This window comes from Pantherophis guttatus, chromosome 3 (genome assembly GCF_059756535.1).
Source record: "Pantherophis guttatus breed Tessera chromosome 3, ASM5975653v1, whole genome shotgun sequence".
NCBI classification, from domain to species: Eukaryota; Metazoa; Chordata; class Lepidosauria; order Squamata; family Colubridae; genus Pantherophis; species Pantherophis guttatus.
Window position 1 is genome coordinate 67923245 of NC_142065.1, and position 27959 is coordinate 67951203.

Here is a 27959-nt window from a genome sequence, read left to right on the forward strand (position 1 = left end):
GTAGATTTTGACAGGAGTTCTTGTGCTACTTAAAGTCATTCAATGTGGTTTGTAAATTAGTGTGAAGTATTAACCCAATAACTGTGGCCTGCTCATCTAACCTATTAAGAAAAATGTAACTTTACATGATCTTAACCAACTATAGCAAAAATATATATTGGTGAAGTTGCAGTTGAAGAATACGAAACAGTTAATGTACAAAAAAAAACCCTTTCTCTATTCTTCACAGTAAAAGCAAAACAAAACCATTTTTTTTGAAAGAGGAATTCTTCCAGACAATGTTGAGAAAATATTTTCTTGCCACTTTATAAAGGTCCTTCCTTTAAAAGATTAGAGGTTTTTAATAAAAGTTGATGATTGTGTCTTCTGTTATAATTAAAGAAATATATAATAATGCCTTTGGACCAATAGAAGGGAAGAAGAACGTTATTGTTTTAATTGTTTGTATGATTAATTTTACATTTTTAAAACATTTGCCTACCTGAATTAATTATATTTCAAGGAACTACCATTTAGCATTAGATTTTATAGAACTATGTAGATTATGTGCTTGGGAATTGTAATCCAACAAATCTACTAAAGATTTACAAAGGCAAGATTTCAAAAATCAATAAATAACCGAACTGGTTCCCTTTAAGTTATCTTGCTGCATTTTGCACATGTGTCAAATGCAGGATTTTATCAAATGATTTTCTGTTCAGTTTTATTCTTTGCCGGGTGGAAGAGCAGAACTTAAAAGATCTCCTTTCTTGGAACTTTAAGTTCCTTATAAATGATTTTATTACTTATAATAGTTAATTAAAGACTTGCAGACTTTGTACATTTGTTGGACTCTGAACTTAGCTGGTGTTGAAGTTTTGACAATAGCCTGTGCTGCATGTTTTAATGAACAAAATTGAGTAGATATTTTAAGGATTCTTATGGCAGCTTTCAAATTTGGTACATTTAGATGAGACTGAAAAGCTTATGTATGTATTTATCTTGTATTTAGGTGGTTGCAAAATAATGTAAGCAGAGTAGTTTTAATTGAATTTGTTAAGTTTGGTTTATGTCATCATTTTATCACAGGAGGAAAAGGAACAAATGTAATTTTTTTTAAAAGTTCAGAATCCTGAAAAGTCTTGCTAAATGCCACATTTCATTGTGATTCCTTTAAGAAAGGATTTCATTTGCTGGAAGTTGTTCATTTTACAAAGTATAAATACAGTGGAAGCTACGTTTTTAAAAAAACCATTGAAAGTGGAAACAGTGTGAAAAGAAAAAGTAAAGGCTTTTTTCCTCTTCAATGTGCCAACCATAGAATCTAAGACAGTACAACAGACTTAGTGAATGGCTGTTGAAAAGTTTCTTTCTGTTCACCAGCACGTTGATTATCCTGATAATAGAGCCATTCAGTTATATATTTTTCCAGCATAACAAGTAATAAAATAATTGTACATGAAATCTTCATAGAACTCCACAATAGATAAATGGATTAATTTAAGAAAGGAAAGTGAAAGAAAATTTCATCAAGATAATGGATTCGATTAATTAAAAATATTTGCAAAAGTTCTTTTGTCTTTAAATAATATCCCATTAAAGTTGGGTGAAATTTACTTGAAGCTTTTACTTGAGATACTTCTTTTAAAGCTTCATTTTGTTCTGTTTAGTAGCTCAGTCACATAACATACCCGAAGTCAGTTCTATCAGCAAATGTTTTGTTTTCTAAGGTTCATGTAAGTATTTAACATCAACTGCTAACTCAGTTAAATGAAATATTTCCATCCCTACAGCAACAGCAACAGTTCATAGGACCTCAAAATTCATGACAACTAGGCATGTTGGAATGACATAAAATCAATGTGGCAGATGTTCAAATTGGACCACATGTATTTTACATGTTAATAAGGATCTAAAGGAGGAAAAGATTATGGTTAGATATTTTCAATATAGTAAAAATGGGCTTTGGAGTACTCTGGAATAGTTCAGATACTGCTTGGTGAGTCTTGGCATGATAACCTTGCTTTGATATGTGCTCTATCTAATAAAAGACACCTAATGTTATGGAAAAGGGTGATAGTTGCTTGAAATGATCTGAAGTCTTCTCTTTTTTATTATTATTTATTTATTTTTAGTTCTGCATTCTGCATTGGGTGGGGGTGTTTTACCCTTCAGAGATCATTGCTCTTGACTCCCTTTTTGGTTTCATTTCCCTTTGAATAAGGAATGGGTGCAGGTACACAGGCATTGACAGAAAAGTTATATATCAGTGTGTTTGTGTTTTCATTTGCTTTTGCAACTTGCTGCTAATTTTTCAGATGGTGACAGATATTATTGCTGCGGTTACTACTACTGTATGAGCACTCTATTTGGTCAGTGATAATTACTATCTTGCTGGCAAAAGAGTGTGCTAGAATTAAAAGACCTTCCTGTTTTGTTGCTTATATGCATATCCAAAGTACTGAAATGGAGTCACCGTGTGTATTCTCCCATTTTTGTGTCACATTAACATGAAAATAATTGTTATATTAGGTAAATAAATAATGGACATTACTAACTTACAAGTAAATGACTTTGCACACAAAATAGGTATAACATAAATGTGACAGGTTGCAGATGGAATGTTTATACAGATGAAGTCCTTTACTAGCCACTTACTCCTTGATTCTTGAAAGGTTAGGGAAAAATCAGTTTCCTGAAAATATTAAAAAGAATATGAAAGATTTCCACTGAATGATGTGCTTGGTTTTACAAGTGTAAATGGCTTCCCTTTTTTATTTTTGACTTTTAAAGTATACATTTTAATCAATGCTCTCTGAATTTCTAAAAACTTGCTCTCATGAAACAGGCCCCCTGCATGCATTTTTGTAGCCCTGAGAGAAAGAATTCTTTAATAGAGTTGTGCTATGCTCCAAATTAAATTCCATAAAGATGCTTCTGAGTGCCCAGGGAGCGAATCTGCAGTTCTTTGAAATGAGCCACATCTTCCAGAAACATGTGATAGTAGAGGAAGAATTTCAGTATACTTACTTCTGCTGCTACTTGCAAAGAAGAGAACATGTAAACATTCAAGTAACATCCATATGAAGGAAACAAAATTAACAGTAGTGAGGAAAAGAAGAATATTTTGTCCATATTTTAATCTATAAGAGAGATGTCAGTGACATGTCACCAATAACTGGTTTCAGAACATTTTCAGACGTTCAGGATCACATGAAGTGTTAGTACCACTTTATAATGTCTTGGTAAGGCCACACAAGGAATATTATGTCCAGTTTGGTTGCCACCATATAAAAATGGTGTTGAAACTCTGGAAACAATACAGACAAGAGTAACAAAGATGATTAGGGGGCTGGAGGCTAAAACATGAAGAACGGTTTCAGGAATTGGGTATATATAGTTTAATGAAAAGAAGGACTAGGAGTGACATGATAACAACATTGACTGCCACAAAGAAGGGAGGGGAGGTGTCAACCTATATTCTTCAAAGCACCTAAAGGCAGAACAAGAAGCAATGGATGGAAACTAATCAAGGAAAGAACCAACCTAGAAATAAGAAATTTCCTTGCCTTCAGAAGTTGTGAGTGTCCATCACTTTAAGAACAGATTGGACAACCACTTATCTGAAATTGTACAGGGTCTCCTGCTTGAGCAGGAGGTTGGACTGGATCCCTTCCAGATCCCTTCCAATATCCAGTTATTGTGTAGTAAGGGCCAAGATGGTCGCAGTGGTGATAAGAGCACTCAGAGCAAATTTGGGAGGGAGCTTATTGTCTGTTCTTGTGTACAGTTCCCAGAAACAACGTCAGAGCTCTTTGTCCAGAAGAGTGTGGTGCTAGAAACAGCTAACATACTACCATGTTTCCCCGAAAATAAGACCCTATTTTATATTTTTTTGAACCCCAAAATAAGCGCTTGGCCTTATTTTCAGGGAGGTCTTATTATTTTGGGGCGCATGGAGCAAGATGGAGCTCCTCTTGCCGTCTTACCTGATTCCCAGCTCTGCATTTAAATATTTTCGGGGAGGGCTTATTTTGGGGGGGAGCCTTATTTTAGCGCATGTGCTCAAAAGCCCGATTGGGCTTATTATCAGGGGATGTCTTATTTTGGGGGAAACAGGGTATATGCAGAACCCGCAAATTCCCAGGACTCTGATAGAGAACTGAGAATCAAAGAATGCATGTACCACTCATAGGGTTGAGAAGGGAATTTATATGATTACGTTCTTGAGCTTGTTTTTTCTTGAGCTAACAATAGTAAAGACTATTGTTTAAAAATAATGAGCTTAAAAACAGATTGCAGAGTTTGCACACCGTGAATTGTAATTAAAGTTTATGTGGTGCTTATTATATCAACAACTGTCAGGAGAACCCCTGAGCAGCAGTGACCCTAAACATGTGATGTCCTAGCAGCCAGGATCTTTTTTCTCCCCATTGGTTCAACCATCTGAAAAACTAAATTGGGGAGGGGGGGAAACCCGGAGGCTGTATATTTTCATTGGGCCCCTGGGGAAGTATGGAATACAGCTTTCTTCTGCTTTGCTGGGATATAGCCAAAAACTTTCTAGAAGTTCAGCTTTGACAGAGCCTTGTTGAAGAGGGGGAAACCAATCTTCCACCCATCGCCCATAGGACTCTAAATCTGACATTTCCCACAGTTTTTTTTTTTAAGCAGTGATGTCGCTGTGTCAGCAATATGGTCTGAATCTTATGCATTCTATTGTTAGCAAAGGTTCAGTCAAAGCTTCCAAGGGATTTCAAATGCTTCTCTCCACTGTCCAGAAATTCCTTCGGCAGAAAACTCCAAGAATTACAAAATATCGCAACTGTATCTGAATTCAGTACATGCAGTTTCATACCGGATTTGTTTTAATACAAGAAGCAATAAAATGGAATGAGCTGTGCCATATTTGATTCATTAGAGGTATAATATATTTTGTATGTACAGTATAGCTGAAATAAATAAAATGCAGTATAAGTTTCGGAGGGGGGGGACCTTTCATATAAATTTCTTCTTTATGTCTGAGAAGTGAAACTTTCTCAAGGTTTGGTATATGAACAGAAAACTTTTTTTTAATTTCAAAATTGCATACTTAACAAATGATAAGTACTATTGAATTGTTTTGGAAATTTTTTTGAGTAGCTTGAATTTTGACAGTTGGGTTTCAACAAATATTGTAGACATTCCTGTCATTCTATTTCTCAGAGGCCGTCATACTTTCCTCCTGCAAAGGAAAGCAATTCATTGCTGATTTTTTAACTGAAAGTAACAGTATTCCTTAACTTACGCAAAGATCCTTGCCATAAACATTTAATAAAAACCAGTTACAAATAAATCTATTTCAGAATATCTGAACCTATTTATTTATTTATTAAATGTACAGTATGTGCCACCCGTCTCACTATCCAAAGTGACCTTGGAATATTACATGCTGCATATGCAGGGGTGGGCTGCTGGGGGTTTGGAGGGGTTCGGGAGAACCTCTAGCTAAGATTCTGTGCAGTTCGGAGTACCCCCAAATCCTGGCTGGCCCCTCCCAGCAGTCCCCACACGGTCTGTTTTGGATGCAGGTAAGTGCAGGGCGCACATGGAGGCTCGGAGAGGGCGAAAAACGGGCCTACCGGAAGTTCGGGAAGGCCGGAAACAGCCCCGTTTCTGGCCTCCAGAGGGCCTTCGGAGCCTGGGGAGGTCATTTTCACCCTCTCGGAGGCTCAAAGAAAACCTCAATGGCAAAAATCTCCCCCTCCCCACCGTGATGCAGGAGGCCGACTAGGGCACGCCCATCATGGCCACGCCCACCCAGCAACTGGGCAGAGAACCCCTTGATGAAATTTTTGAAGCCCACCCCTGTGCATATGTTATGCTTTATTTTGTACTAATGAGTATACTTATAGGACTTACAGAACTACTGCCTATCATTTCTGTTTCATCTGAGAGGGGATGCCAAGGTTCTCCCCTCCTACATGAAAGTAAAGGGGGGGTCTAGGAAATGATCCTTACTATACTGCACTATACTACACTATAGAGTAGCATACTCCTGATGTATGTAGGACTCTCAGCTTGCCACCTTTTCAAAAGGTGCTAAAGGCCATTCTGTGAGACAAAAAGGTGCTAAAGGCCATTCTGTGACACATATAGGACATGCTGCCTTATTGATTGGAGTTTCCATAAATTGTGTTTATTCTATTTTTAAGACGCTGGATAACTATATAGGGATTGTTTAGTTATACTGATATTTTTTTTCTTGCTGTAAACCATCCAAAGTCTTCATGCAGTAAATAATTAGTGTATAATTAACAAAATAAATAAATCATTCCATTGTGATAAACATTGGACTCGATAAGAAGATCAGCAGTGTTTGAGGAGTTGGAACCCCTACTTCAGCCTCTTGAAGTTATTTGGCGATAGGATGTCAGAAATTGTTCAGCCTGTTTTTCAGGTTTTACAGGCAGGAATTTAAAAATTGAGGGCTTCTAGGCAGTAACTGCTCTCATCCCTTAAGCCTTAAATCTTTACAATTAAAAAAAGGTTCTGAAATTACCATTTGGAGAGCTTGGGGAGAGGAGAGTTCCTGTAGAATCTGTAAAATGGTTACTCCAAAGCATAAAGTTCAGAATTCTGCAATCATAACAAGGACAAATGTAGATTTATGAAAAACTGTTTAAAAAAACAACAACATTGAAAAGAGCATTAAAAAAGGTGGTCTCCCCAAAACAAAATATATTTTAGTCAAAGATCGTTCTAAATTTTCTGTAGGATATTTCCAAGGCTCTTCATGTTTTTTTAAAAAAAATTACACATCATTTAAATACAAAACGTCATAGAAAATAGCATTTTCTAGATTGTTAGAATCTAGAAATACAGTCCTGTGTTCAGTGGCAGTATGTTTCAGGTAATATTCTAAATTAAATATAGGATAGGTTTCACCATTTTGTGATCCTTCTACAGGTATCCAGGTGGTTATAAGTAAAAGTCCTACCAGAAGTGCACTATCATTCCAATTCACCATGTCTGTTATTTCTGTGGTATTATTCTGAGATACATTTTTATATTGCTTACAACTTAATGGTTTAATACAGATTTCAACTGAGGCTTCCCCGATTGTAGATTTCAATTAGGTATGCTGTCTGTGCTTGCTCTGTAGCTTATCTATGTATATGGCAATCAAAGTGGAAGCAGAAATGGACAATTACTTAAAATATAGATACTTGGCACCCCAAATCAGAGCTTCCCAAAACCACTGTATATAGATTTGTAAGTTCCAAGGACTACTTATATAAATTTTTCTTGATTTGTTATTCCAGGGCTCAAAATTGGGCACACAGAATTGAATGATGTCAGACAAGCATAACGATTCGTTTTATGATGACAGCCTCCAGTCTCTTTTGGTCTATATAAATTTATTGTTTATATGATCCTTTTAAAAGCAATTTTACTGTGTTTATTGAGCTGCAGTGTTTGAACCATGGTGATCAAATTGGTTTATGATAAATATACTCAAGAAACTTATGTTGGTAATTCATTTTTAAAAAAAATATTAATGCTTATTATTGTAGTGTTTTTTACATCACATAATTATGTGGAATATTGACTGATACATATCTAATCTGCCTACTTCTTGATTTCCTTACTCACAGAGAACTATAAATATCGACATCTATGAAATACACATTCAGTCAGATTTCAGAATAAATTTGGTGTTTTGATCTGGATAGCTTTTGGGCAATTGAAATGTATGACAACCTCTTTTAAAATACTCAGTCTATGGAAGTATTTCATTTAAAAATTATCTATTATCACTACAGTTTGCTAATAACATTCAGAATCATCATTATTAATAGATGGACATTATATTTGTAATACAATAACATTGAATTTATTGTGTTTACTTATAGCACAGTTACACTAAATTTTCAGAGATATTTAAGTCTATATATAATTGGTTATCAATATTTCACTAAATTGTTACTAAAACCATATTTTCGAAGAGAACAAAGTGGACTAAAGTGTCTTCATAAAGGTTTATCAATTATAATTACATACCGGTATATTATTTGTAAATATTTTCTGCATGGATGCACTATCCAAAAACATTCTGATTTAACAAAAAATGAGATCTGAACCATTATCACACTTCTGTTTTAATTTTATAATATATATTCAGCCAAGAATCCTTCAAATTATTTGTTTTCTTTCCAATGTTTCATTGGTTCTTAACAATTTATATGGTCATTACCTTTATTTTCCATTAAACTTCAATTTTCAGTAGCACTGAATTGACAAATTTTGAACACACACAGGATATAGAAATCAGGTATGATTTATTTAACAACAGTCTCGCATAGCACTGGATGGTAGCATCTTGCATAGCATTCTGGTCCCAGGTGTGGTCATAAATCAAGGACTACCTGAATTTGTATGAACCTAAGTTCAATTTCTTATCTGATTAAAGACCAAAAGCTTGGAAAGCATTTTAAGTAAAGGTAAATTTATTTAATGTACAGATGATTGGAATTGGCTTTGGTAATTTTACTAATTATAATTATTCAAAACATATGGTACATGAATAAATGATGCAATTTAATGCATCCTTCTCCAGCCTGGTACCTTTCATATATATTGGTGTGCTTACCTACAAATTGTAGCCCAATGAATCTTACGGCTACCCGTTTACTTAGGCATAATAGACATTTGAAAACAGCTTGGAAATAATGGACAATTGTTGTTATTAACATTTGTAATTGTATAACATAACTTTTATACAGTTTGCTCAAGAAAAGAATCCAGGAGCCGCCTAGGATGAAAATATGTAGTTTTACTTTTTTAATATTTCAATTATTTTTAGGCCTTCTAAATTAATTTTTAACAGGGTTTATTCACCCTTGCCTCTTTTTTAAATTTTAATTTTTAGATACTGTTTTTAGAGATTAAATAAATAGGAAATGTGGAGTTACCCCTCCCCCCCAAATAAAATGTTCCTAATTTGACAAATTAAGTCTGTAAATATGAGGTAAAAAAAGCCTTATTGTGGTTCTTGCTATACTTTCTGGCAAATATGAAATAATATAATGAATGGATAAAGATATAGCTTAAAAAGGATTGCTAAAGAATATATTTGTCATTTTAATCAAATGGATCAAATAGTATTATTTAATTATCCTTTTAATAATGTTCTACTATATTAATCACTGCAGATAATGGAATAAGATGTATCTAAATACAAGTATATAGTATCCAAAACTCTTGTACAAGTACAGTAAAAAAATAGTTTATTCTATACAGTACTGTATTCACATACCTCTGAATGTAAGTCCCATTGAACATAATGTGATTGATAAAATAAACATACCTTTAATTCTTTTATAAAATAGAGTATAATTTCATTAAACATTCATTTTTTAAAAAAGACAAAAGTATAGGTCTATGTAACTTATTTATGTTTATGTATGCTCATATATTACCTGACTGTAGGAGCCTTGGTAGTACAGTGGTGTAATGCACCCTGTAATTAACACAGCTGCCTGCAATTTCTGCAGGTTTGAATCTTACCAGGCTCAAGGTTGACTCAGCCGTCCATCCTTTCTAAGGTAGGTTAAATGAGGACCCAGTTTGTGGGGGCAATAACTGACTTTGTATAAATATACAAAAGTATGAAGGCTATTGCTTAGCGCATTGTAAGCCGCCCTGAGTCTCCGGAGAAGGGCGGCATATAAATCAAATAAAAATAAAATAAAAATAAAAATAAATATTACCTGACTGTAGCACAAACTATGTAATTAGGAACTCAGAACAAATTTAGCAAATCAGCATGTTTGTATAGTATGTGTTTTATATTTTTTTTGTTTTTATAAGGTATGAATTGCTTAGTGTGCCATATTATTTCAGAGAATATATTGTTTAATTCAAATCTCAGTGATTTCATTAGCATTAACAAGTGCAGCTGTATAGTTCAGGGAACTCTATCAAAACTATTTCAAGAAGGGAGGATTTTTCATCAGGTTCACCTGATTCGCCAGTTGCGTCCCTTTCTGGATCGGGACTCGTTACGCACGGTCACTCATGCCCTCGTCACCTCCCGCCTGGACTATTGTAATGCTCTCTACATGGGGCTCCCCTTGAGGAGCACCCGGAGGCTCCAACTGGCGCAGAGTGCGGCCGCGCGGGTGGTAATGGGAGCGACGTGGCGCTCCCATGTGACACCTCTCCTGCGCGAGCTGCACTGGCTCCCGGTGGTCTTCCGGGTGCGCTTCAAGGTTTTGGTTACCACCTTTAAAGCGCTCCATGGCTTAGGACCTGGTTATCTACGGGACCGCCTACTACCACCAATAGCCTCCCACCGGCCAGTACGCTCTCATAGAGAGGGACTCCTCCGGGTGCCGTCAGCCAAACAATGTCGGCTGGCGACCCCTAGGGGGAGAGCCTTCTCTGTGGGGGCACCTACCGTCTGGAATGAGCTCCCCCTGGAGATACGGAGGATCCCGGATCTGCGCACCTTCCGCCGCGCTGTGAAGACCTTTTTATTCCAGCAGGCGGGCTTGGCCTAATCTCTTCCCTTTTAAATATGTAAATTTTAATCTGTTTTTAAATTATTGGGGTGTTTTAATCTGTCTGGGCCAAAATAATTTAATTTGATTTTATCTGGTTTTTAAATTTTTTATGTCTATGTTATTTTATTGTTTGGCTGTTCACCGCCCTGAGTCCTTCGGGAGTAGGGCGGTATACAAATCGAATAAATAAATAAATAAATAAATAAGAAGCAGGACTAAGATAATTGTACATTACAAATCTATACTGATGTTAATAACTGTTTGACTCAATTTAGCACCATTCCTTGCATCCATATAGAGCCATAAAACCATTACTGTAACTGCAACATGCTTTTTTGGGTGGAGGGGGAAGAAGCATTATATTCTTCCAGATGTAGCAAGGAAAATAAGGCAAATTACCAAGCTACTAGATGAATTCTAGATAAATTATTATGCAGATCTATATTCACTTTAGATGCAATGCAATATCAAATTGCAGTACAAATATCAGCATCATGTAAAGCATTGAATGACAAACCCCATAATCATATGGTAGTGAACTTAAATTAAATAAAGCTCTCAAAGTTAATAACCAAAACACATTAATGGAAATATTGAGCTATTAGGAACATGAAACTTTTGTGAATCATCTGATTCTCATTCCATCCCTTAAAATGGCTCTTTAGCAAAGTTTGTTACTTTTAAAGATCAGGGTGTGCAAAATTAATGGCATTTAAAACAACATATATGTGTCAGATGGTATGGATTTTTAGTTTGGAGTAAATTATTATTAGGAATGTTATCAGCATCTTAGTAATAAAAAGAAATGATCATATTTGAGGTTTAAACTATAATACTTAGGATCTTACATATGAAGACTGGTATCTACATTTTTACTCCAAAATCATTCATTTTACTTCTGAATTCCATAAGTTGGAATAGCTAATGCTAAGAAGAAAATTGAATTGTGAAAGAACTATTTTCCTGTCTGCAATAGCCATCTTGTTTTCTTTCTAATCAAGAGTTAATAACATTTTTGTAGCATAAATTTTATCTACTAATTTCATGAATGCCGTCTTATTCAGTTTACAAATCAGACAAAGGGGAATTCTGCACAAAATACAAAAACTGACAATTGAAAAGCTTGGACCTTGCAAGTACTCCATGGCCGTGTTGGCGCAGTGGTTAGAATGCAGTTCTGCAGGTTATTTCTGCTGACTGCTGGCTTTCGGCAGTTCAATTCTCACCGGCTCAAGGTTGACTCAGCCGTCCATCCTTCCAAGGTTGGTAAAATGAGGACCAGATTGTTGGGGGCAATATACTGACTCTGTTAACTGCTTAGAGAGAGCTGTAAAGCTGGCCTGGCCTAACTCCCTCTTTTAAATTATTTTTTAAATTTTTTAATTTGTGATTTTATAAATTGGGTGTTTTAATCTGTGTTTCGGCCAAAATATTTAATAATTTTAAGGGATTTTTAATATTTGTATTATCTGTATTTTGTCTTGGCTGTTCACCGCCCTGAGTCCTTCGGGAGTAGGGCGGTATAGAAATTTGATTAAATAAATAAATAAATAAATAAATAAATCACTGTGAAGTGGTATATAAGCCTAAGCGCTATTGCTATTCAGCACTTCATTCTGCTTGGACTCAACTCCCTTCAGTTGAAGATCCTTGAACTTTCAACTTTTGATCAGTGCTGGGTTGCTACTGGTTCACACCGGATTGGGCGAACCGACTGCGTGCACACACGAGCGAACCGGTAGCGACGGGATTTGGAACCCGCCCCTGCTTTTGATGATTTTGAAGTGTTTAAAAATAAGGATCTCGTTGTTTGACCTTGCAGATGCCGTAATATTTCAACTTTTTTTTTGTCTATTGTTTTTTTCTTTTTGTGTTGTGTTTTTGACTACTTCTGTTTTATTTTTGGCCTTTTTAGTGGTAGATACAAAGGGAGGAAGAAGAGCAGGGGGCAAATATTTATCATTGCCCTCCTTAAGCCATCCCCTTTTCTTTCCCAAAGGGGATCAGTGCTGAAAAATAGGCATTTGACCAAATTTTGATGGTATGTTCTCAGAATTGCCCACTTTATAATAACTTATAATAAAAGAATATGCCAGTGTTCTTACAATAAAAGAATATGCCAGTGTTGTACTTTTTATATTTCTGGACTGTACATGTTTTCATCCCATTATGTGATTAGCTTGGCATCCTTTTTTCATGTTTCATATCTTTGACTTCATGCAAGATGACTTAGTTGAGTGAGCAACAATATTTTTAAAGGCACTCTGGAAGTCTTGGAGTGGTCTCTCATTTTTTCAAGTGATGTCTGACATTGTCTCTTGATTTGAATCAGAATAGAGCTGGAAGGGACCTTGGAGGTCTTCTAGTCGAACCCCATGCTCAAACAGGAGACCCTATACCAGTGATGGCTAACCTTTTTGCCGTCGCGTGCCAAAAGTAGGGGGAGCGGGGGGGTTGTGCATATGCGTGCCCATACCCATAATTCAATGTGCTCCGCCCCCCCACGCATGTGCACACAACCCCCCCACACTCCCCACGCTTTTGACACGTGATGGCACAGTGGGCCCGGTAGATCTGTTTTTCGCCCTCCCCAGGCTCCAGAGGTTTTCTAGGAGCCTGGGGAGGGCAAAAATGGCCTTCCCCAACCCCTCAGAGGCCCTCCAGAGGCCAGAAACAGACCATTTGCCAACTTCTGGTGGGACCAGAAGGCCTGAAAATCAGCTGGCCGGCGTACGCATACGCACTGGAGCTGACCTAAAGCAACGCTCGCGTGCCCACCAATATGGCTCCGCATGCCACCTGTGGCACGCGTGCCATAGGTTCGCCATCATGGCCCTATACCATTCCAGATAGGTGGCTGTCTAGTCTATCCTTAAAAATTTCAAGTAATAAAGCCCCTACATTTTCTGAAGGCAAGCTGTTCCACTGGTTAATTGTCCTCAGTGTTAGGAAGTTTCTTTTTAATTCCAGGTTGCTTCTCTCCTTGATTAGTTTCCATCCAATGAGAAATGGATGAAACACGATTAATGCCTTAGTTCTAACCATAACCATTGTATTTAGATTGACAACATTTGAGCATATTCTACCTATAAAAAAAACAACAACAAATGACATTATTGAATCTTGAATGCCTCTCTCTTCTGGACCTCAGAAATTATTTAAATTCAAAGGAAGTTTGGGTTTCAAACTTCTTTAAAAGTCTTCATTTTAGACACTTTAGATCTTACACTTGACTAGAGGAGGACAACTGTCTTCTAATCCTTTAAAGTATCCTGAGAGAAATGTAGAAGCATTACTGCAAAATAGTTTCAAACTCAAAGGCTGTTTTTCAGTGGTGGGTACATTGTGAATACTGCATTAATTATTGGTTTTTAATAGAACGTTTATGTCTGATGTTTTGTTTTATTTATTTTTTAGTTTATTCAGTCCTCACCCCCTGTCCTGATATTTTAGTACATCTCGTTCTTCCGGTGGAGAACTAAAAATTGCTTAGAGAAGGAGTTTCCAAACTTTTTTATATTTTGGAATCAATTAAAAAAATTCCCAGAACCCGTAATCAAAAGGGAGTGCCCAATGATAGAAAACCAGCTGTATTTGAATGTTTTGAATGTATTTCAAGAACAAATTGGAATTATGCTTATATCTATATATACGTTTTCTGATGTTTTGAAATTCATCTCTATTGAGTTCTGACATTGTTGAGCGTTGTGGTTGAAATATAGGTTACTTCTTCTAGAAATCTGGAAATATACAAGAGATTGGCCAATGTAGTATTTTTATTTATTTATTTACATCCTGCTTTTATTATTTTTTTTATACTCAAGTCTATGAACCTAATATTCCTTCTTCTGCTTATTATCCCTACAATGATTTTCCTATCTTGAATTTTGGAATATAACCTATCAAGTGATTGTTTTTTTAATAGACATTTAAAAAAAAATCTTTAAGTGACTCAATCCTGAAAAATAATTATTTTTAGCAGTGTGACTCTTTGTAATTGTTTTCAAATTATATGAAAATAAACTTAAATTTTAAAAGTCAAATTGGGGGGGGAGAAATCCAGATTTATTCTTAATTTTGGGGTGCCATAATTCATCGTCAGCTTCTTGGCAATGTTATAATTCCAGTCAGTGTTTTAAACTGCTTGTAGTGCAGATACCCAGATAACTTCTAAATAGAATTGTTCAGCTATTTCAAAACATTTGAGATTAGTACAGTGTGAAGTAATTTAAAACTATTGTACGGCAATTAATTTAAATAACAGAGCTCTGCATATGTCTAGAAAGCCATATAGAGCCAATTGGAAGCTCTCTAAATTTTTTAATGATCCAATAAATTCAAATTGTATTAAATTCATAGACATGAATCATGTAAATCAGTTGTAAGGAAATAACTAATAATTTGAATTATTTTTATGAAATTCACTGAAAACAACCTGAAAGAAGGAGTAATATAATGTAATTAATAATAAAATGAGAATGTATAATGGAAATCAGCAATGTTTACCCATATGTTTTGTTGTGGCATTTAAATATTATGTTTGGATTTTATTTGGGGAATGCTTAGAAATTAATAATCAGTTTATTTCCTTTCTCCCTAGCATTATATGTATGGTATAGTTGAGGAATAATTAACTATGAAACGTTTTTTACCAATGAGAAAAAAAGTCTAAAACGGTTTCTAGTATTTAGTATTTGCTACTAAAATAGTGGTGGAGGTGGGGAAATAATTATGATTTTGCAAAGGAAAATGCACCATGTTACTGAATCCAGTTAGGGTACAGTCTTTGGTGACAAATATAATTGTGACTCTTCTGCCATGGTTTACAATCATTACAGCAAAAGAGTAACTTGTAGAGGAATCTTTTCGCAGAACCTTCATTGATGTTTTAGAATCCGTCCATTGATGAAGCGCAAAAGTCCCTTTTCTGCATAAAACCAAGCCCCACCTGCCTTATTATAGAATCCGCTTTATTTTTACTTATATAAGTATATCAGCTGTCTTCCCTTTGGATTTGAAACAACCAAACAATATTCTGTTGGAATGATTGTTAGTTTCTTTTTGACACGCAGTTCGAAAAAAACGACTTCCAGTCTGGACAGTGGGTGCTAAATGAAAAGTACCGTCAATACTCTGACTCCATTCAGCTCTGCATGGCAAAAGCTTAATGCTGGTTTATTGCCGGGAGAATATTTGGATTTTGAGTCCTATCATGTCGGCAAATTCAGAGCAGTGGAACTGCAGGAGACTGAAAGGAGGCCCCCTTCAAGAGCTCCTTCCTTGAAGCTGTACCTTTCTTTTAGACAGTTGTCATTATCTTTGTCTAAAGGTCACGGCCAAATTGAATAAAAAGAAAGCTGTGTGTTCCTGTCGCTGCACAAAGGCAGTATTGACTTTCCTAATCCAGTTTGCCGAGGGGTGAGAGAATTAAATTAGATATCTAAGCACAGAAATTGAGAGCCTTTGAAAACAAAGATAAGGAGACAGGCTGTATTTGCCTCCCCCCTCTCTTCTTCTTCTTCTTCTTTTTTCCCCCCTCTCTCTCTTTCCCTGGGAGCACTAGGCTCACAATTTTGCAGGTGTGTCATCTGATCCATGGCTTGCATCGATCAAAACTGTGCCAATGCATATTTAATTAGCAAAGGGACCCTGGATGCATTATGGCCATCATCCATATATTGAATGGACTGTCAGACTTTTTGAATGCTTCCCAAACCCCCTCTTGCTTTGTTGTTTGGGGAGCTTCTGCATTTTGTCTGAGCGGCCAAAAGTTTCTTTGTTTTTAGTTGCTGATGCATACAACACCACTGAGGAGAATACAAACAAGTGAAGTCCTGAAGTGTTTATTTTGTCTAATGGGAAGGGAGGGGGGTGGGTGAGGATTGAAAACCTGGGCTTTAATTCCTTTGGGTAACAGATTTTTACCCAATTGAATTTTTTTTAAAAAGGGGGAAAAAAACAGTTAAATGGGATTTTAGACTATTATATTCAAGATAAAGCATTTTATGACAGCTTTAATTAAATCATGAATTAATGCCGCTGCTGCACTTTTCCCTTGTAATAAAGCAAGGGAAAATAACTTTTTAAAGTAAACATTGAAGTGTATTAAAAGATGGGAACAAATCTTTCCTCTATACACACAGACACACAGACACACAGACACACACACAAACCAATAACCCAGGGCCAATGCATTTAATGCTAAAATGAAATAAGTAAACACTGAGCCCAATTTTACATACATACATACATACATACATACATACATACATATACATATACATATACATATACATATACATATACATATACATATATATATATATATATTTGGCATTCTGCTCATGATTGTCCTCATGTATCGATTCATACATCATGGGTTGCAATAAGGATTCCCCATGCACAAAAGCTATTCCAGAGTTTCTGGGAACTCCTTTTTACAAGACAATTCAGACAAAGTATTGCTTGCTAAACAGATGTAATACACAAAGTCTGCTCAGAATAAAGGGCAGCAGACTGTGCACATGTTTTGGTTCCATTCAAACTCATCCGCACAGTCTAGCTAGTTGTTTTTGCTCATTTGCTTAGGAGCTGGCTTAGCACAGTTTTCCCGGTAAAGTAAGGAGGAGTGGGAGGCTGGAGGAGGGGTGTGTGTGGGGGGGTGTAAGGCCACAAAGGTTTGCTGCAGGGACTCCTGGGAAGTATATTTGCATACATCTTCTCACAAAGGCTGACTGCTTCCTGGCTTAGACAGAGTGTTGCCTGATAAACAGACTTAACACACAAATGTCTGTCTGGAATAAACAACAGCAAGCTTTGATTTACATTTCTATTATCAAAGATAATCTCTTTCCCAGTGTATGGGAATTAAAAAGCCTGTCACAAAAATGAGTCTGGAATTGCTGTGATTTTACTACTATGTCAAACTCCTTCTGCTCCCCCCACCGAGGAGCTGATGAGATACAGTAGAGGGAACAAGAAAAAAATTAGGCATTAAAGATAGCAATAAAGAACCTTAACCCAAACAGTGGAATATATACGAATATTTCTAATGCAAAAATAAATAAATAAATAAATAAAATAAGTAAGTAAGTAATAAATAAATCTGGCCTACATTAATAGATGATAAGCAAAGGAATCTCTCACAGACTTCATTGATTTGCACCTTGGTGGAGGGATAACACTTTAGATTAGAAGGATATAATGATTAACTTCAATGGGATCCAAAATCTCGCAGAGCATGATTCCAAACTTTTCAGCTCTTTGTGCTGCAACTGTCCTCAACCCATCTGCAATGGCTATGGATAATAGTCTCATCCATCTGGAGGATGGTGGTTTTGAAAAGGCTACTATAAGTAGATCAAACAGGAAGTATGAATGGTGCGATTAGCCAACAATACCCCATTTGCAGAGAAAAGGAAATGGTTGACGTATTTATATTCAGTCAATTTATCGACCTTCCACCAATACCAATATTCTCAGGGTGATCCACAGCAATAAGAAATAAACCATTAAGATCAAACAACCATTTAAAAGTTAAGATAGTAGATAGGACTGCCAACATTATAAGCTTGATAGCATTTTATGGGCATATTCTCTGTTCCAAATGTAAAAGGGTTTTTTATCTTTAAAAGCAGACTTATAAAGTTTATAGTATCTAAATGATTTGTAGCAAAATAATGATTAAATTTGTTCCCAAAAAAGGGACTCTTTATGTTCAGGTAACTTTCTATGGTTTTTAAAGAGGGATAAAATTTCAAGGATTTTGATATAACATTACTGTGCCTATGAAAGTCAAGAAATTCTTTCTGAAGTCTTCTTAGTTTCAGAAAATCTGAAATGCTTCATCAAAAATAAAATGCTTGACACATCTCTAATTTTCTCTTTTCCTTTTTATCATAGAAAATGTTTGATTCAAAATAATTTTTTGCAAATATATTGCTGCTAGTACACTTACAGTGATCTCTGAACACAACTCCTATGAAACAATACATATAACTGTTGACTAACTTGTTCCATAATATTTCAGCTTCTAACATGTTTTAAAAGTGCAGCCATCAAATCTGGCTAGGACTAGATTTCTGTATAAAAATATGCTATAACTCAAATTGTTATTCTTCACTATAATGCCTCTAGCTCCATCTGTAGTAAATTACGTTGGGCACAATCCATTTTTAAATTCCTTTTTGCAGGCCAGTCATGGGTTTAACTTTCTTTCATTGAAATTAATGAAATGCAAACTTTTTTTACCCTAATTACATCACGTGAAGTGAACTCTGCTATTTTGTAGTTATTTGTGTTTTTAACATTATTTGACCAGTGGTTAAAACTGATTTGAAAGAGATTAATATGTTAAACTTAAATTATTATGTATATGTCCAGTGGCTTTAATTTTTCCAGATGGTACTTTTGCTTGTTTTTCTTTCTTTCTGTATAGGATTGAAAATTAAATGTACATTTTATCTAGAGCTCTAAGTGGTAATTTTATCAAAATTGCATCTGAAATGTCTTTTTACTTTTATTATTTACCTGTTATTATATATCCATCTTTTAAAACTGCATTTTTACATGCATGCAAAGGGTAGAGAATGCAGGTGCAGCTAAAGATGGCTCACATTGATAGATTTTTAAGATGGCTTGAGGGAAGAGACTTATTTATAACACTTATGATATTAATTACATCCTTGGAGTCTTGAGACCCATTCTTTCATTTCTTTTATAATAACCTGTAATAACAAGTCTTTGGAAATGAGATGGGAAGCATGTGTGCATGTCAACAGTCTAACTCAGGACCATAACACAGCAGAAAAGTCCCCTTGGTTAACTTTTAATCCATCTCTAGGAGAAGTTCCATCTCTTAGTTTTAAACTAAAGGAAAAAAATCTTCACCCTAGCTAGATATTCTGATCTCTGCACTGCTACAGAGCATCTACATAATTAAAACATAGTGTGACCAAAAAAAAAATCCCAACCCTGAAAAAAATACTGCAAAAATAGGTAGCAAAATATTAAACAAGAAAAGTCAAAGGCCTAGGCAAGGATACAACTACCTTGAATTATTGCTCCCAGTAATGGCACCACAATTAGGGCTCCTTTCAAGGATCTTAAAGATCAGATTAGTACATGCCAGTATAAATATTCTGGTACCAAAGCATTTTTGGCCTTCTAATTCAAAAATAATAAAATACGTTCAAAAGCAACAAAGAACCAGTACAGTTCATAGAAAATAAGCATAATATTTCCCATGCTTTCTTGGGTTGTCTGAAGGTTCTCTATTAACTTCTAAAAAGCAATAGAGAGCAATAGAGAGGAAAAATGCAAAGAAATGGATTATTGTGCTATGCGGTTGTGTCTAGGAAAAGATGAAGCTGTTTTTTTGGTGACAACCTGAATATAGGAATATTCCTTAAGCTCCACCCGGAAAATGCAATCCCTTCAGTTTCCTCACTTTCTGTACTTGGGAATTACTTACACTGCTCTCATGTTGTCAAGATTAAGTTTCTGTTCACTGGCTCTCATCCAGTTCATTTCCTTCTCCTGGTGTTATCTCACCTAGTTGAGATTTGAGAGATATAGCTGGGTGTCATCTGCATATTGTGGTCAGTGTGATCAAAAGCAGCTGAGAGAAACAGGGAGGGAGGAATGACATGCTAAAGATAACATGTATGACTTCTGTCCATGTAAAAGCAGACATTTCCTGTTATAATTCTATTCTTATTTAAGAGAGACAATGAAGTTCTTGTTTAACTTTCTGAGTTCTGTATCCGGTAAGTTTTCAATGATATGGTATCAGAAGTCAAATTTTAAATCTCTGCCTTCCTAACATGAAAAAAGGAAATCCTTTCTCTTGCTATAAACACAGACATTAGATTGTTCTAATAAATATGCATTATATGGTGGAAAATATCACAATCCAGAGAACTTGTTATTGTGATTATTTTTTAAAATGAAAATGTAGCAGAGAAATGTTTCTTAAGCTATGTATTATATACAGACACAATCACAAACACAAACCCTGAGCATTGTCACTGATGATCCTGCTACTTTTTCCTGAAAATTGTTTTTTTTTGAAAAGAGGATTTTTGGCAATCATTAGAGCCCAAATGAAGTATCAAAACAGGATGAATGTTGAACCAGCTACTAAGAGTTTCTTTTTAAATATCTTATTCCGGAGAAAGATAAAATATGCCATTGTAAGCAGGTTCATACAAACCATTAAAATATATAAACAGTGTACTAAATATATGGAAAATGGATTACTTGTTTAGTAATTCATTCTATTTATGTTGCCTGATTCCAAAATGAGAGTCTGCGTAGCTCACAATAATACAACAGAATAAAATATATATGATAAGAAGAGACGTAAAACTAAAAACCATAGTAGAAAACAAGAAAAACAATGAGATGGTAAATCTGGCAACAACTCAAACATACCACATTGAGTGGGAAACTCCAGCCACCCTATGTCTGGGAGAATAGCTAGGTCTTTATGGTACTCTGGAATGCCAGCAAGAAGGGAACTATCTTGATTTCAAAAAAGAAAAGAAAAGAAACATCAAGTTTTAGAGGGCAGGTGCTGAAACAGGAGACACACTTCCTGAATTCTTATAGATGATAATATTTGATCAATATGGAACCCAGAGTGCACCAATCCTTTTGACTCAAACTGAACAGGCAGACATATGGGACGTAGGCAGTCCCTCAAATAACTGCAAGGTATTCCATGCAGGGCTTATAAAGTCATAATCAGCTTTTGAATTGCACCAAAACAAGCTGGCAACTTGTCAAACTGTCAAAAGCAGTGGTGTCCTATGGACATACCCAAGTATAACCATCATTGCCCACAACTGGGCCAGTTGAAACTTTCATGTGATCTTCAAGGGCAGGGCCCTGTAAAAGCATATTGCAATAATTGAACCATGAGGCATAGGTGGCTATCTGAAGAGCTTCATGATCCAGAAAAAGTCATAACTTATCAAACTCCACCTTGATGGAGTTTAATCAGTCTAGTGACTTTTGGGGAAGGTCTGCTCGTGTTCTTCCTGTGTCTAAAATTACAGGGAAAGACACTGAACCTCAACCACACTTTGAAATTATTACTACTAATAATTTATTATATTTATACCCCTATTTAGATTTAATAAGAATAATATAATCAACATAATGCCAAAAGATTAGGGGGTTGTTTAGAGTCCAGAGAAGAACAACAAAGATTAGAGGAGCGGAGGCTAACAGTACAATGAACAGTTGCAGGAACTGGGTATGAGAAAGAGAAAGTCTAAGGCTGATATAATAGCAGTCTTCCAGTATTTTATGGGCTATCACAGAGGATGGGATCAATCTATTTTCCAAAGCACATGAGAGCAGAACAGGAAGTAACAGATAGAAGCTTAACAAACAGAGATCCAACTCCGAATTAAGGAGAAATTTATGTCAGTGAGAACAATCAATGGAACAGCTTGTTTTCAGAAGTTGTGGGTGCTCCATTACTGGAGGTCTGTCTGAAAATGGTATGGGCTCATTTGTCTGAAATGGTATGGGCTCTCCTTCTTGAGGGGGTTGGACTAGAAGACTGCCAAGCTTCCTTCCAACTCTGTTATTCTGTACTGTGTGTATGCTACCTGGCTCCTATTAATCTGGATGTATTGTAAAGCACCTTTGTGTCACTTAGAAGATCATTGAGCAGAATTTTATTTCACCAACCCTTCAGTCCACGTTAAACATTGGCATTCAGCTTGAGGGAGCATTTGTATATGATGGTTGTCTTTAAATATTTTAGTGTATCATAGTCTGCCGAAATTATTCTTATTTGGGAGGGGGGTGAGACTATAAAAACTATGCAATAAAATCAGTAAATATTTTGTTATTTTAAAAAAACAAATACGATGGAACTGAATCATAATCAGCATGAGACTTTATACCTTTGTCCCCCACTTGATCCCAGTTTACATTGTGGGTTGAATACCCTACACCAGGGGTCTTCAACTCCTGGTCCACGGACCAGTACCGGTCCATGGCCTGCCAGCAATCGGGCTGCGCAAGCAAGTGAAGCCCCATCAGTGGGATGCAGGCAGCGTGCAAAACCATGCCCCATCTAGTACATGGAAAACCCTCTCTCCACAGAACCGGTTCCTGAGGCCCAAAAGTTGGGGGCCACTTCTCTACATTATCCAGAAGTCATCTTTTTATTTAGCCGATTGCCCTTTGATAAAGCAAGAGGCAGGTAGTTAGGTTTAATTCGGGAAATTGGTCTCTTCCCTTCCACATCCTTTATTGGTCTGAATGAAGCTCAAATGTTCTGTGGTTACTTTTAAGTTTAAAAAAAAAAAAAGGTGGGGAAACTAGCTATTAGCTACATTTTTAAAAAAACAGATTTCCCTGCTTCTAGGAGAAAGAAAAAAATATTACCGCCATTTAGTTTTCCTAGCTTCTTTTTCAGACTAAAATTCACTAAGAAGGATCTATAAATTAAAACAGCTTATTCTGTATTGTTATAGAGACATAGGTAATTCATATAAATATGAAAAATGTAATATTTTAATAACAAGCAGTTAGCATGTTAATGAATATCCTCTCCAAGGGAGAGGATATTAAGAATATCATCTTCAGAAATATAAATTTTAAAAAATAAAAATATTAGAAATGTTTTTTATATATTAGAACATCATTGGAATACAAAGCCCAGGTCTTCACTTATAATACAAAAGTAGTCTTTGAGTAATGATCATAATGGTGTCTGCCTGTTAGTCATAAGTTGTGACGGTTGTAAAGCTGGACCTGTTTTTACAACCTTTTTTGCAGTGGTTGTAAAGCAAACACTGCAGTTGTTAATCAAAACCATTGTTTGCTATGGGGCATTTTTGCCAAAAAACAGAAGTAAATGGTTTCGACAAAGACGTCATAAGTCACATAACCAGTGCAAATGGCCATATGTGCGGACCAGTTGCCAAGTTGCCAAAATGTAGTCACAAGACCATGGTGGAGAGTCTGACTGTTGGAACTTTAGAACCAGGTTGTAATTATTTTTGGGAGGGAGTCTATTGTAACTTTGACAGTCAAGAACTTACACCTGTATAGGCTTTGAAGTCTTAAAATGATGAATTTTGGCTTCAGATTTTTTTAAAAATGCTGTAAAAATTAAACATTAATATAAATCACCACCTTGCTTCCTGTGGGGGCTTTTTTGTTTTTTGGGTTTTGTCTATTAAAAATGCCTCAGACTATAAAATCGGCTACTCTTCCACAGTCAGTTCCTATAATTTTGGACCATATTTATGTCTTTTAGATTCAAGTCAGTCAGAAAGTCCCAGCCAGCCAAGCGAAGCTGATATTAAGGACCAGCCTGAAAATGGTGAGTTTTGCCAAGCTTATGTCAATTCAGTCTGTATGTTTTTTTAGGGAATTTCAACCACAGACCTTAGGAGATGCCTTAGATATATTAGATATGCCCATTTTCTTTCAAGTAAGGCAGGGCTGGGAAATCATGGCCCTTTTATGACTTGGGGACTTCAACTCCCAGAATTCCTGAGCCACCCATGCTGGCTCAGGAATTCTGGGAGTTGAAGTCCACAAGTCATAGAATGGCCATAGCTCCTCACCCTTGAAGTAAGGCCTGGGTAGTTCTGAGTGGAATTTAAATTTGTGCTTCAGTGTCACTCTTGGTATCAATGTAATTTACAATATGTTTAACTTTGGATAGATGGAACTTTTCAAAGCAAGCTCTATAGAGTTCAAATACATTAAACCCGGATCTAGTTTTGCAATAATAGAAAAGTGGGGGGGGGATGACACTCCCATTCCTCAAATGCTAGATAGAAGAAATTGAGTAAGGAGCCTAGAAAAGATATACTCAAAGAGAAAGAAAAGAGATGGAGAAATATACTGTATGGGAATAATCCCATTTTCAATTTAAAGGAACAAAACTAGCCATCTCTTGAGTTGCTAGTCCTTTCTAAAATAAGGCTTGGGTGCATCCTTTCTAGAATAATCATAAAGAGGTATAAGTCTACAGGTTTTTCTTTTATCTCCTTTTAGAAGGCCACCCAGACCCTAAAATGTTAATGCTAAATATTATTAAGGGAAAGAGGCCAACTCTTGAAGCTGCCTTGTTTTCACTACAAGTATACACAGAGTTATCCATTGAAATACATGATTATTATTATTTTTGTAAATACAGGTGGGAGTCATGAAGTTGACTCCCACCTGGTTGTTTTGGTGGGAAAGAGTTAAAAAAATTCTCTGCCAATACAAGTTTTTCAGTTCAAGACAAGTCTTCTTTTCCCACAAGTATATGATCCTATTAGTTTCTTTAAATAAAAACAAGATTTTGTGTTCTAAGTTCTATTTCAATACTTGTACTTAACATTTAGAAGTGATATCAAAGAGTTAACAGAATAACAGAGTTGGAAGGATCGTTGAAGATTAGCTATTCTAACCTCATACTCCAGCAGGAGATCCTACACCATTCCAGACAACTGGCTGTCCAATCTTTTCTTGAAAACTCCATGGAGCACCTATAACTTCTGGAGCAAGCTGTTCTACTGGTTAATTTTTTCTCACTGTCAGGAAATTTCTCCTTAGTTCCAGATTCGTTCTCTCCTTGATTGATTTCCATCCATTGATTCTCGTTTTGCTTTCAGGTTCTTTGGAGAATAGGTTGACCCTCCTCATCTTTGTGGCAGCCCCTCAATTATTTTGCATATATTTAATTATTTATATAATTTAAATATATAAATAGGTTACAGGTTTGGATTATGTGGAAAGTCAGTAGTTTAGATCCTCACTGACCATGTAATGGCATTATTTTGAAACTGATATTAAAACTAGCCTGAGAAAGCAGTGTCTCAGTAACAAAGAAGACATGTAGAAAGGTTGCTAATTTTAAAAAGTGTTAAAAGGTGTTGATATTAATCGTATTCCCATGAAAGAAAGTGCAATATATATCATTCTTTCTAAATTACTTTACAAGTGGGAGCTATTAGCTTTTTGTCTGATCTTTTTAATTTTAGGAGATTTGTTTCCCAGGGGTGGTCTTATGACTGTTAAATTAATTCTGTGTTTTGCACTAGATAAGGGAACAAATTCTGCCTATAGCAGATTAATAATTGTGCTAGTAGTAAGAAAATAATTTATTACATTTATATAACATCTGACTCCCAGCAACTCTGAACTTTACAGAAATCTAGTCTGGAGAAAAATGGGTAGGCACAAATGCTACTGCCAGTTATCGTTTTGTCATGTATAGAATAATTGGAAAACTTTTGTTGACACCATTTCTGATTGATTTCCAACCAAAATTATTCATTGTTTGAAAAAGTTGGAAACCTAAAAGACTAGATTGTGACCATTATTTTTAATATTGTGATTGGACATTTGGAAAACGTTTTGAAAACTCAAACTTACTCCAATAAATCATACTTCCTGTTGTCTTCAGTGAAACTTACATTCAGGAAAATGCTTAGGCATGTTTTTTTTATAGTTTTGGGTTGAATACATTGATCTATAATCATGGTTTGGTTTGTTGATCTTATCACACTGGGCTGGGCCCATATATGAGATCATAAACCATGGTTTACAAACCACAAGAGTTCACATAGGACTCTTAGTCAAGTTTAGATAAACCATATTAATCCCAAAATGATGATATATTGACTTTGTAGGCTTTCCTCAGTAAAAGTACCGTAACAATGCTTGTAAATGTCTGTAAAACCAAGTCACATATAACTTTGCTGTAACTCGTTCAATGCATAATATAATTACATAATAGACAATGCATAGTATAATTACATCATGTTCAATGTTCTCTAACACTTTCAAAGAATCTCATTTTAGTATCCCTCCTTCTAAAAGTCACAGAGTTAAAGAATCTGCTGGCAGTTACCTTATTTATCATCATAGGGCAGCTTGGGTTATAGTATTTAAATTGCAGTTCAAGGAGTATAAAAGAAAGTTATCTGATGTTGAAGAAAGAAGCTAAAAGAAAAACTTTGTACTTTCAAAGTTAGGAAGGTAAGTAGGCAGACAGGAACACCTCCGACACAGGATTATGGTTCAAAACAGGATAAATCACCAAGGTCAGATGTAGTCATCATAGCTTTTGGGAAGGCACATATTTCCAAAATGATTTGAAAGAAGTGCTACTAAGCTCAAGCGACTGCAACCACAATACTTCTCTTCAAGGTGTTAAGGTTGTGTGAAACCAAAAAATAAAATAAAAGGTTGAAGATACTTGAAGTCTCAGGCTAAAGCAGTTAGTCTCTTTCTTTTTGTGGATTCACACAGAAGCCTGAAAAGGGGAGGAGAGGGCTATTTTAATGAATAGCAGTTCAGTGCTATGTTTATAGGCAAGTCTATAGCCCTTCTTCACAGTCATGTTCAAAGTATGGCCTCATAACTTTCCAGTAAAATGTGTTGGTATAAACATTAGGTATGGCGCTTTCCTTTTTCTTCCATGCTTGAGAGAAGACTGAAAGCTTTAGTCTGGAGTCATTCCGCAAAGTTTTCTCCACTTCAATTTATGTAACTTTGTTTTATTCTAATTGGAATGGTTTCAAATATATCACACTTAAATCAGGAAAGGGAAGAACAAATTCTTGTCAAAGAAAATTAATGATTTCCCATTCCATGAACAGGGCATCTTGATGCAGCTTTATTGCATGGCATAGTGCTCCTATCAAAATATCCAGGGTGTGATACTGGAAAAGAATTAATAAGCACTAGACTTATAACACATTACAGTGAACTGAAAAACTGTGAACAATTATTCAACTGTTTCACTGTTTTTCCAGAATGAAACATTCTGGAATACATCTGTTTAACTGAAATTCAGAGTCTAAAAGATGCCAGATAGAAAGGGGCATGTGTGCTGGTAATACACACAGAAGTGATCTCCTGATTCCAGCCAGAGAAAGAAGACATTAGACTGGCTTAATGAAACATTATCCTGGTTTCTTAGTGCCAAGCAACATATTTTACTAAGTGGCTTTGTACGCTTAGCACAACTAACCCAGACTTTCCCTCATGGGAAACACATCATTCTTAAGCAGCAGGTAGAGTTTGGCCCCCTCACAAACACAACAGAGAGTGACCTACTCATCCCCACCCTTTCTAATTTTTATCCCTCAGCTTTTAGACTGTGTGTGAAAAATTTTAAAAAAATAGAATTTATAAAGCTAGTATGTTTTTATGGGGCTGCTCTGGTCTTTGTTACTGTCTCAGGAGTAGGAGAAAGTATTATCCACAGGACTAGGCTGTTTTGATCTACTTTGGTTGACTGGGCTTTTATATTAATACAACACAATACTTCGCTTTGACCAGTTACACATGTTACAACATTAACATAGCCAGTTGGGTAGCATTGAGTAATTCTTATTTTATCCTGTCCCTCATATCTATATCTTCAACAAGATTATCTCTTCCCAGTGTTATCCAAAG

At 35.8% G+C, this 27959-nt stretch overlaps 1 protein-coding gene and 1 long non-coding RNA gene across 9 annotated transcripts in view; one reads left to right on the top strand and one right to left on the bottom strand.

The window, feature by feature from the left end:
• NFIA (nuclear factor I A) overlaps positions 1–27959 on the top strand; it is a 465394-nt gene that overhangs the window by 322232 nt on the left and 115203 nt on the right. For 4 of the 7 annotated variants that reach the window (XM_087889786.1, XM_034415211.3, XM_034415220.3 and 1 more), the window contains exon 3: positions 23812–23877. The exons of the other annotated variants lie outside the window; for them this stretch is intronic. In XM_087889786.1, coding sequence (XP_087745912.1) covers positions 23812–23877 — 66 coding nt within the window. The remainder of the gene's footprint in view (positions 1–23811; positions 23878–27959) is intronic. 7 annotated transcript variants of the gene reach the window in all.
• Positions 5034–27898, bottom strand: LOC117664308 (uncharacterized). 2 transcript variants are annotated; one of them, XR_004590993.2, is made up of 3 exons: positions 26407–27898; positions 6521–6597; positions 5034–5203 (listed from the first exon to the last, which is right to left on the bottom strand). It is a non-coding gene; the product is annotated as an uncharacterized LOC117664308 (long non-coding RNA). The 2 variants fall into 2 exon arrangements; XR_015733122.1 differs by lacking the exon at positions 26407–27898 and adding an exon at positions 19999–20120.